This window comes from Microtus ochrogaster, chromosome 10 (genome assembly GCF_000317375.1).
Source record: "Microtus ochrogaster isolate Prairie Vole_2 chromosome 10, MicOch1.0, whole genome shotgun sequence".
NCBI classification, from domain to species: Eukaryota; Metazoa; Chordata; class Mammalia; order Rodentia; family Cricetidae; genus Microtus; species Microtus ochrogaster.
Genome location: NC_022016.1, coordinates 24,416,785 through 24,428,180, shown reverse-complemented (window position 1 = coordinate 24,428,180; position 11,396 = coordinate 24,416,785). Strand labels below are relative to the sequence as shown.

The window sequence follows — 11,396 nt, the reverse complement described above, 5'->3', positions numbered from 1 at the left end:
AACTAGCTCTGTAGACCAGGCTGGTCTCGAACTTACAGAGATCCACCTGCCTCTGCCTCCCGAGTGCTGGGATTAAAGGCGTGCGCCACCACTGCCCGGCGGTCATTTAAATTTTGATGAGGGGTTGGTTAGTGTGGTGATGCATGGCCTAGGGCTCTAAGCAGAGGCAGGATATTCCTGTGACTTCAAGACCAGTCTGGTTTACATAGCGAGTTCTCAGCCAACAGGGCTGTGCAATAAGACCCTTTCTCCAAAAAAAAAGAAAAAAAAGTTTTTTTGATGACTTGTTTATAATATTCAGCATAACTTAAGAACTGGGTTATAGTTCATTGCTTGCCTACTGTGTACAAGGCCCTGAGTTTGACCTGCAACACCACTAACAAAACAAAAAATAGTCAATTTATTATATTTCAAACGAAATAAAAAAAATTAGGTTGGGATATTAAACTGAAAGCTTTATCAATTGTAGGGTTTTTTTGGTTGTTGTTCCAATTTGTTTTTGTTTTTTGAGATAGGGTTTCTCTGTGTAACAGCTTTTTTGATAACAACATTTCTCCACATTGCCTGCAACTTGGTTGTAGACCAGGTTGGCCTTGAACTCACAGAGATACTCCTGTCTCTCCCTCTCAAGTGCTGGATTAAAGGCAAGTGCCACCACTACCCAGCAGTACATTGAGATCTTATTAAGAAGTAATTTAGAGGATTTTGTTGCTAGAGCTCCTTGTGGCTGTGCGCCACCCTCCCCCGTGTCTTTTGCCATCCTTTCTCGTCCCTGTCATTCTCTTTAACCTAGACAACCCTGTGTGCCAGTACCTAGAGGACCAAGTTCAGCTTGGTCTGCAGTTTTCTTTCTGGAATGATGTGACTTCTAAATGCGCTATCTAAAGTTATATAATCTCACCAGGAGTTAATATGTTTCCGCTTTTGTTTTTTGGGAGGTATAGGGTCTCTTAGCCTAGGCTGTCCTTGGATTCCCTTTGTAGGTAAGGGTGGCGCTAAACTGCTGATCCTCCTGCCTCTGCCTCCCAAATGCTGGGGTTGTAGGCTTGTAGACTACCATGCACCCTTTTTATGGTGCCAGCTCAAACCCAGGCTTTCATGCTGTATAAACACGCTACTGAGCTACATCCCCAGCCTACCACCCTTCTTCAGCGGCCTTTTTCTCTGCTTTTACCTATACGCAAATGTAACATTGTAAAGATTTTTGGGGGACAAGGCAGAGGTTGCTGAGGATTGAACCCAGAGCTTTTGGTTTTATTTTGGTTTTGAGCCATAGTTTCCTTGTGTATCAGAACTCAAACTCCAACCTCAGCCTCTTGAGTGCTGAGATTATAAGCATGAGCCACCAGTATAAGATAAAGTTTTGAAAAATACTGTATGTAAGTTAACTTTTTGTGGGGTAACTGGGGTGTCAGCCACAGTGCATGTGTGGAGGTCAGAAGCCAGCTTGAGGGAGTGGGTTCTCTCCTTCCGGCACGTGAGTCTCAGGATTAGAGCTCAGGTCTTCTGGCTCAGTAGCACTTGCTTTGGTCTGCTGGGCCATCTTATTAGCCCTAAGATAAATTCATTTTTGTTATTTCTGGGTTTTTTAGATACAGCGTTTCTCCACATAGCCTAGGCTATAGACCAGGCTGACCTCCCAGGCTTTTAAGATAAGTTATTAATGGGCAAATCAAAGCCAGTCATGGGGACACACACCTTTAATCCCAGCATTCAAGAGGCAGAGGCAATTGGATCTGAGTTCCAGGTCATTAAGGGCAGTGTTGTATGAGACCCTGTCTCAAGCAAGAAACACAAAACCGAAACAACTTGCCTCAATAAATTAATTTCGTGTTTATTTATTTTACTTGCATATCTAACAATCCTTAAAGAATGGATGGCTGTAGGACAAGGCGGCCTGACAGAGACTTTTAGCCTCACTGAGTCTTAATGCTATGCCCAAGACCAGGTGAAAAGATGCGTGTTCAGCCCGTCTTTAACTACGCAGCCTTTGTAAAAGCCTAAGTGGGCATTCGCCCATTTTTCTCACAAGCCGGCTTGTCTGTTCCTCTTGCAGATTGTTGCCAATGCCAAAGGTGCTGTGACTGGGGCCAAAGATGCAGTGACGACCACTGTGGCCGGGGCCAAGGATTCTGTAGCCAGCACTCTCACGGGGGTGGTGGACAAGACCAAGGGAGCAGTGACTGGCAGCGTGGAGAGGACCAAGTCTGTAGTCAACGGCGGCATCAACACGGTTTTGGGGAGTCGGATGGTGCAGCTCGTGAGCAGCGGGGTAGAAAACGCACTTGCCAAGTCGGAGCTCCTGGTAGACCAGTACCTCCCTCTCACTCAGGAAGAGCTAGGTAAGGTTGCTTCTATGCCAAAGGGATTTATGATTCCCTTTTAAAAACTTTGCTCATTTGTTTAGACACAGGTCTCACTATGTAGCCCTGGCTGGCCTATAGCTCTCAATGTAGACTAGGTTGGCTTTGAACTCATAGAGATCTGACTGTCCGTCTCTGGAGTGCAGGGATAAACGTATACCACCATGACCGATCCAAGGCTATCATTAACCTTTAATTAATTGTTTAATCAAATTACATTTTATAATTTTGCGTATGGCGTGGGAGACAAAGGAGAAGTTGCCAGGGCCGATTCTGTCCTGCCTGCATGCGTGTTGCAGTCACTGTTCTGTTGCTGTGATAAAACATCATGACTGAGGCAATTTATTAGAGAAAGCTTTTAATTGGACGTAAGGTTTTAGAGCCTTAGTGGCCATGATGTTGGAACAAAAACATGGCAGCTGGTCAGCTGAGAGCTCACGTCTTCGTGAGCAGCCCGCAGGCAGAGAGAGCACACTGGGGATGACACCAGTCTTTTGAAACCCCAAAGCCTGCGCTGTGACAGACCTGTGGTCCATCGAGGCCACGCCTCTTAATCCTTCCCACACAGTTCCAGCAACTGGGGACCAAGTATTCAACCAAAAGCCTCTGACCGATCTCATTCAAACCACTACAGTGTGGGTGCTGGGGATCAGACTCGGGTCACCAGGCTAAGTGATGCCTCTGCCCACTGGGCCAGATGTCACCTATCACATTGTTTGCTTTTAAGACAGGGTCTCATATGACCCAGGCTGGCGTTGAACTTACTATGTAGCTGAGGATGACTTTGATCCTTCTGGCTCTACCACACTCTTTGCCACTTATTTATTTATTTACTTGTTTGTCTGTTTATTTTTACTGAGACAGGGTCTCACACAGCCCAAGCTGGCCTCAGACTCACTAGGTAGATAACTCCTGATCTCCTAAGTGCTGGTATTGTAGGTGTGCACATAGTAAGTTCCAGTCCAGCCAGAATTGCATAGTGAACATTTCTCAAAAAAGCAAAACAAAACGGGATATGGAGGCTTATGCCTGTAATCCCAGCACTAGGGGAGCAGAGGCAGGAGGAGGATCCAGAATTTTCTCCAGCCAGGGGCAGGAGAAATTGCTCAGTGGAAGACTCTGGGTTTAGTTTTCAGGACCCACATGGGGGCTTCCAACTGTCTGACTCAGTGCCAGGGGCTCTAGCACTACACACACATGTGATGCACAGATGTACATGCAGGCAAAACACTCACACACAGAAAATAAAAATAAGTAAATTAGAAAAAAAAAAAACCAAAACCTTAAACCTTAAAAAGTTTAAAGCCATTCTTGGTTATATAGCCTTAGTGGTCCTTAGGTATCAGGACCCACGTGGTACTGCTTGTACCATGTGCCAGGTCTATGTTGCTAAGACGTTCATGTTGGTGAGAAGAGGCATGTTTAAACACACATGTGTGTGTGTGTCTGTATGTATAAGTGTTTAACAGATACAGTGGACGTGAACAGTTTCAGAACGTCTTTGTTGGGGTCACAGCTGAGACTCCCTGTTTATTTTCTCTTTTTCTTTTTGTCTTTTATTTCCAGAGACAGAAGCAAAAAAGGTGGAAGGATTTGATATGGTTCAGAAGCCAAGTTACTATGTAAGATTGGGGTCCCTGTCCACCAAGCTCCGCTCCCGGGCCTATCAGCAGGCTCTCAGCAGGGTTAAAGATGCCAAACAGAAAAGCCAGGAGACCATTTCTCAGCTTCATTCCACTGTCCGTCTGGTGAGTACAGTGTTGTTTTAAGGATGAGAGTAGATATAATTGGGAAATTTAAGGATTTCAATATTGTATGTGAATAGCCCAGGGAGGAGAATGGGTCATGCTCAGATGACTCTAGAGAAGGAAGTAAAACTCCTCCCTGTTTTGTGGTACCCACAGAATGTGGTGCTGTTGTTGCCAGTGATCCAGAGACAGGGTTGGGAACTTCCACAGAACTCCAGCGCTCATAAGATCAGCTCTGTGGGGCTGGAGAGATGGCTTGGAAGTTGAGAGCACTTGTTGCACCTGCAAAACACCCAGAGGGGTTAGCAGCGCGCGCACGCGCGCACACACACACACACACACACACACACACACACACACACACACGAGTAGTTCAGAAGTACTTGTAACTCTAGTTTCAGCAGATCCAACACCTTCTTCTGGCCTTTGGTACCATGTGTGCACATTGTGCAATACACACATGCCTACATGCATACATGCCTACATACATACACACATGTACATGCATACATTCATACATATACTCATACACATAACATAAAAATAGGTCATCTAAAAAACAAAACAATGACAATAAACACTTACTTTAATCCTGGCTCTCAGGGGGGGAGAGGTAGTAGGATCTCTGTGAGTTTGAGACCAGCCTGGTCTACATAGCACATTCTTGGACAGCCAGGACTAAGACTTTGGCTCAAAAAAACTAAACAATCAAATAATCAGGCTATTCTAGAAAGTTATAAATCAATATTTTGAGCAGTTTTCCTCTTAGATTTTTGCCTTACAAATACTTTATTAATTTTTTGGTTTTTCCAGACAGAGTTTCCCTGTGTAGCCCTGGCTGTCCTAGAACTCGCTCTGTAAACCAGGCTGGTTTTGACCTCAGAGGTCCACCTGCTTCTGCCTTCCGAGTGCTGGGATTAAAGGAGTGCACCACCACCACCCAGCTACAGATACTTCTTTTACTTTATTGTTGTAAGAGACCCTAACAGTGCACAGCAAGAGTGGGGGGGGTTGTGCAATCCATCACAATAGATTGTTGTGCAGCCATTAAAGACTGCCAAGTTAAAGAACGGCACGTTTGGTACTGAGCGTCAGTTTCTTCCTGGAAGTACTGGTGGCTGGTGACAAGGAAGAGGAAGGCAGAATTCTCTTCCTCATTTTTTGTTTTGTTTTGTTTTTGAGACAGTCTTGCTTGCTATGTAGTTCAGTCTGGATAGCTTCAGACTTGTAGCAATTCTCTTGCCTCTGCCTTCCTAGTGCTGGGATTACAAGCATGCACCACCATGCCTGGGGCTCCTTTCTTTTTTTTTTTCCCCATGCTTTTTCCTTCTTTTAATTCTCATTTTCCCTTCAGGAGAATATAAACTCTATTATGCTTTACCTGTGCTAAACAGGAGCCACATTGGGCCCCGGCAATTTACTAGTTGCATAGAGGCAATGAAGAGCCCCTGCTCCTTGGCAGGCTGCCACGTCGATCAGTAACTGCAGCTCTCCTTATCAGTAACTGCAGCTCTCCTTATCAGTAACTGCAGCTCTGCTTGAACTCTTGCAGCAATCCGTGGTCACCTGTGTCCGCCACGGAGCTGCAAGCCGATGGGAAAGGAAGGGATGGCTGTGTTCACCTGTTTCGTTTCATCACAGATTGAATTCGCCAGGAAAAACATGCAGGGTGCCCAGGATAAGCTCTCTGTCTCGTGGGTGGAGTGGAAGAGAAGCATGGGCTACGATGACACTGACGAGTCCCACTGTGCTGAGGTGAGACTGTCTCCATGTCTCCCTATGAAACCTCACAGAATGTCTTTTTATCAGCCCAGCCTCGTGGCGCAGACCTGGAATCCCAGCTACCCTGGGGTGTTGAGGGAGGAAGGTGACAGATTCAAGGCCAGCCTGGGCCTATCTCAAAATAAATAGAGGGGCTGGTAAGAAGTAGTAAGCAGATAGAGAGGTACCTCCAACCCACATGGTAGAAGGAGCTAACTAACCAAGTCCCTCAGGTTCTCCTTTGACCGCTGCGTAAGTACACACAATACATGTAATTTAAATATTATTTTTAGAAGTCAGGAGTGGGCTGGGGTGTAGCTCAGGGGTGCAAGCTCCTGCCTTCAAATGGATGAGTCAGGTGGCTTCTGGGAAGGATCAGAACACAGCTGAGAACCGACGGTAAACTAGTGAAAGAGTGGGTGCTAATGCCGCCCCCAGAACTAGCTCAATCATACAAAGTGTAATCATACAAAATGGATCTTTGTGTCCCCAGGGCCATTATGCCTCTGAAATCCATATCAATTGTTTGTTCATATTGTATCTACGTATTTGAGAATGTAGTATCTAAATTAAACTAACAACAGGGAGTATATGTTCTCATGTCTACTCTCTCCTGCTTGCTGTTCTTTTTAAAATGATGATGACCTTTGCGGTCATAAGTTCAAATCTCCCACCTAGCTACTTTCCCGCTATTAGAGCAAATTGCTTAAACTCTAAGCATATGTTCCTAGCAGTGAAATAGGATTTGAACTGCTGCATACAGTATTGTTATAAGGATTATTAAAAATCAAATTGGTTAGGGGCTTAGCTGAGTGACAGAGCATTCCTCCCTGGAGGAGAAGAAGCAGTCAGGAGTCAGCAAAGCTGCATGTATTGGATGTCTGTATGCATACATAGCCAGCATACTGAGGTACCATTGGATCCGCTGCTAATTCTTGAGTGTGTTTTATTTTTAGCACATCGAGTCACGTACTCTGGCTATCGCCCGCAACCTGACTCAGCAGCTCCAAACTACGTGCCAGACTCTCCTGTCCAACGTCCAAGGGTTACCACAGAATGTCCAAGATCAGGCCAACCACTTGGGGGTGATGGCAGGCGACATCTACTCAGTGTTTCGCAATGCTGCCTCCTTTAAGGAAGTGTCTGACGGCTTCCTCACTTCCAGTAAGGGGCAGCTGCAGAAAATGAAAGAATCCTTAGATGATGTGATGGATTACCTTGTTAACAACACGCCTCTCAACTGGCTGGTAGGTCCCTTTTATCCCCAGTCTACCGAGTCTCAGAATGCAGAGGTGGACAAGACCAGCCAGAAGGTCCAGCAGCCTGAGCTCAAAACTCACTAAACCTGTCCTTGTCACCAGTGCATGATGTCAGCCAGGTGATGCCTTTTGCTAGTTTGAAATTAACCCAATAGATGACTTTAGGTTGGAAAAGGGGCTAGTTCAGACAAAGGTCCTCATTGTGGTCATCAGTGGCTGAATTAAGAGCTCTAAAGATGTGGCATTGCCACGTGACTTTGCCCCCCTGGCTGGGAAGTGGAACATGTTAGGCACGTGAGAGCCTACCAGAACTTAAAAGCCCAGGGGTACTTACACGTTGTCTGTGGCCTTTGTGCTATTGGCTGTAAATGTCTGTCTGTACTGAATAAAGATTCATCTGTGTGGCTTCATTTGCTCCTGAGTGTCCTGTGTCTTCTGAGCTGGCTTTGTCCTTGTTCATCTCAAGGGGCATGCTTGAGCAATTTGAATTTAGGGTTTTTTTTGTTTTGTTTTTTGTTTTTTATTCCCTATGGAGAAATGCCGCCTTTGGATTCAATGAAATTCATAGCAGGGTGGAGCACTTTTATGGCTGTTGTCATGTGGGCTTTGTTTGTTGCTTTCATTGGCCTGCTTGATTTGCATGAGTTCCAGTTGGCCTGTTGGGAGGTCAGCAGGGTAACAGCACTGGGGGACAACAACTGATTTGAAGATTTCAAACAAATCCAAAGCTAATATGAGACTAAATGCGTTGTTACTGTTACTCAGAGGGGTGATTGGAGAGGATCACTTGAGCCCCCCGGGGATTAGAGAGCAGCCTGGGCATCAGGGAAGCCCCCATAGAAGGAGTAAAGGGTCAGTAAATGGACTCAGCAGGCAAAGAAAGATGCTACCTGCCAAATCTGTTGACTTGGGTTCAAGACCCACCCCATGATAGAGGGATAGAGCTGACCCTAAATGTTGTTCTCTGAGTTCCTTACGCACAAACATGCACACGCAACACACACATACACAGGCCAAGGGATGGTGGCTCATGCCTGTTATCCCAACATTCTGAAGGCAGAGGCAGGTGAATATCGAAGTTTGAGGGTAGCCTGGTCTATATAGCAAGATCTAGGACAGCAGGGCTACATAAGAGAAACCCTGGGTCCTAAACAAAGCAAAAACACAATGGAAGTGTGGAACATCTTTTAATTGTTTTAAAAAATGAATTATAAAAAGGGGGGATTACTGGAGAGATGGCTCAAGGGTTAAGAGCACTAGTTGGGTTCAATTCCGAGTAAGGCACATGGCAGCTCAGAACGGTGACTCCAGTCCCAAGGGAATCCAGTACACCCATTGACGTAGAATAAAGAAGAAAGAACACCCATTCACTTAGAATAAAAAAGAAAGAAGACCATGATGCTATCTTTAAGAGGCCAGAAAACAGTCTATGGCCAAACTTCTCTGCACATTCTTTTGAGCCTGGAGAAATAAAAACTCAACAGAAAACAAGAAGCGGTGCATGGGGCCATGGCAGTACATGCCTCAGATCTTAGTGTGCAGGAGATAGAGAGAACCAAAGTTCCAGAACAGTCCCAGTGTGTGATGGCTTTAATCCAGCACTCCAGAGGCAGAGGCACTCCGATCTCCAAGTTTGGAGACCTGGGCTACATGAGACCCTATCTCAGGAAAAACAGAGACCATAAAGGAGAAACATTGCTCATGTGTACGTTAGAATTTTATTAGGATGGGAGGCGGTGGCGGGGAGGAGGCAGAAATCCTTAATAAATAAATAAATTTAAAAAAAAAAAGAAAAAAAGAATTTTATTAGGAGACAGTTGTTCAGTTGCCAGCTGACCCAACCCCTGGCAGGATTTTAAAACATTTTCTTTAGATTTATTATGTGTGTTTGAGTGTTTGGCCTCCATGTATGCATGTGTACTCTGCGCATGCCTGATACCTGGGAAGGTCAGAAGAGGACATTGGGTCCCTTGGAACTGGAGTTACAGTTATGAACCAACATGTGGGTGCCAGGGAGGAGCCAGGGTTCCCCACAGCTGGCCTTCTCTCCAGCCAGCCAGCCCCCCAGGGATTTTTTTAAGTCCAGAGAAAGGTCTGGCCACAGCGGGCTGCTTTGCTGAAAAGGAATAAAGGAAGCAATTGGGTATTTGCATCACTTTCCCCGAAGACAGCGGATTTTTCTTTCCCCAAGAGCCCAGTTATAAAGTAAGTCACAAGTGAGACCGCTCAGTGTCCACTTGCCTGGATAACTGGCCGAGCTATTTCTGTGTGGGGAAGCAATTTCAGTCATTGGTGAGATGCCCATAGGAGGACGTGAGAATAATTTGACATAAGATCTCTAAGCAATTTGTGGTAGCCGGGCTTTTAGTCCTTTTAAGGGTGACCTGTCATTTAGGACTGGTCCTGAGTCTCCTTGTCACAAAGCTGCAGTCCTCTCAAGCTGCTTTCAAAACTGAAAATGCAAACTGGGGGTGCAGCTCAGCTGGTGGAGTGCTGTCCTGGCATGCTCTAAACCCTGGCTGGGTTCAGTCCCTAACACCTCAAACGAGGTGTGGTCACTGCCGGGATCCTAGCATTTTAAAGTGCTGGCAAGAAGAGCAGAAGTTCAAGATCATCCATGTCTATAGAGTGAGTTCAGGGACAGCCTGGGCTACATGGAACTCTAAAAGAAACCTAAAAAGTATCTTTTTTTTTTTTTTTTTTTTTTTTTGGTTTTTCGAGACAGGGTTTCGCTGTGGCTTTGGAGCCTGTCCTGGAACTAGCTCTTGTAGACCAGGCTGGTCTCGAACTCAGAGAGATCCGCCTGCCTCTGCCTCCTGAGTGCTGGGATTAAAGGCGTGCGCCACCACCGCCCGGCTTTTACCTGTGTTCTTGTTGTGCGGCTAGGACTTGCTGGCGTCCTGACAGCTGTCCTTGTTGGGCAGATACAGACTGGTTTCAGGAGAGGTAGATTATTCATGGGTCTCTGCTTAATTTTTTTCTTAGTTCAAATCAGTCATAATCTTTCCATTCTGTGCGGCAAAAGTGTGTGTAGTTTATTTCAATTAAGAATATTTGTATTTGTGGCTATAAAAATGTTTTTTTTCTTTTACATTTGATTCTTTAGTGTGGGTGTAGGGTGCTATGATGGGTGTAGAGGTCAGAGGACAATTTGTGGGAGTCTGTTTTTTCCTACTGTGTGGGTTCCCCATCAAACCCAGTTCATCAGGCTTGGCAGCATCTGCCTTCACCCTCTGAGTTATCTCACTGGCCCTGTATGTTTTGTTTTCGAGATGGGGTCTTATTGTGCCACCCGAGCTGGTCTAACTCCCGGGTTCAAGCAATCTTCCTGACTCAGCCGTCAGAGTGCAGGAACTGCCGGTGTGTGAGATACACCTGGCTTGGAGAGTTCATATGTAATAACCACATGCATGCTTTTTCTTGTTGAGATGGATCTTGTACTCAGCCCTGGCTGCCTTCAGCCTCCTGAGGACTGAGACTATAGGCACGTGTCACAATGCTGACTACTTAATTCTGGATGTATACTCTTGCGCTTCTCCATGACAAGGGTTTCAGTGCCAACTAAACTGATTATGAAAAGGAGATGGACTGGACAGTGATGGCACACACCTTTAGTTTCAGAACTCGGGAAGCAGAGGCAGGCAAATCTCTGTGGGTTCGAGGCCAGTCTGGTCTACAAAGCCAGTTCCAGGACAGCCAGAATGCTACACAGAGAAAGCCTGTCTTGAAAAACAAAAACAAAACAAAAAGTTTAGAAAAGGAGACAGGTCTGAAATCTATTCTTCCTGAGAACAGGATACAGCTTTTTGTTTGTTTGTTTGTTTCTCTGTTTTCTCTCTGTAACAAGAACACAGAGGAGCCGGGTGGTGCTGGCACACACCTTTAGTCCCTGTAAGCCAGCAGGAGGCAGAGGAAGGCACTTTTCTAAGTTCAAGGCCATCTGTTCGGTCTTCACTAACTTGCAATAGAGTGTGAGAATACCATTTGAGAGACAATGACATGTATTATCTCTAACTGACCAGCTCGGGTAAGTACATAATACCAGGACATGATTAGGGAAAACACACCTCCTTTACTACGACATTTAAGGCGCTGAGGAGCTAGTGAAGTAAAAAGAAAACTAAAATTTGTGTTATGCTTGATGTCTCTTTTAGGGAATTACTTAAGAGGAGGAAGGAGGACTGATCTTTAAGAAGCAGTCTAGCCGGGCGGTGGTGGCGCATGCCTTTAATCCCAGCACTCGGGAGGCAGAGGCAGGGGGATCT

General features: G+C 45.6%; 1 protein-coding gene across 1 annotated transcript in view; it reads left to right on the top strand.

Annotated features, from left to right (window-relative positions):
* Positions 1 to 7,543, top strand: part of Plin2 (perilipin 2) — a 13,593-nt gene extending 6,050 nt beyond the window's left edge. Inside the window, exons 5-8 of the mRNA XM_005352700.3 lie at positions 2,057 to 2,342; positions 3,930 to 4,111; positions 5,753 to 5,866; positions 6,829 to 7,543. Coding sequence (XP_005352757.1) covers positions 2,057 to 2,342; positions 3,930 to 4,111; positions 5,753 to 5,866; positions 6,829 to 7,215 — 969 coding nt within the window. The 3' untranslated portion in view covers positions 7,216 to 7,543. The remainder of the gene's footprint in view (positions 1 to 2,056; positions 2,343 to 3,929; positions 4,112 to 5,752; positions 5,867 to 6,828) is intronic.
* Positions 7,544 to 11,396: the final 3,853 nt, after the last annotated feature.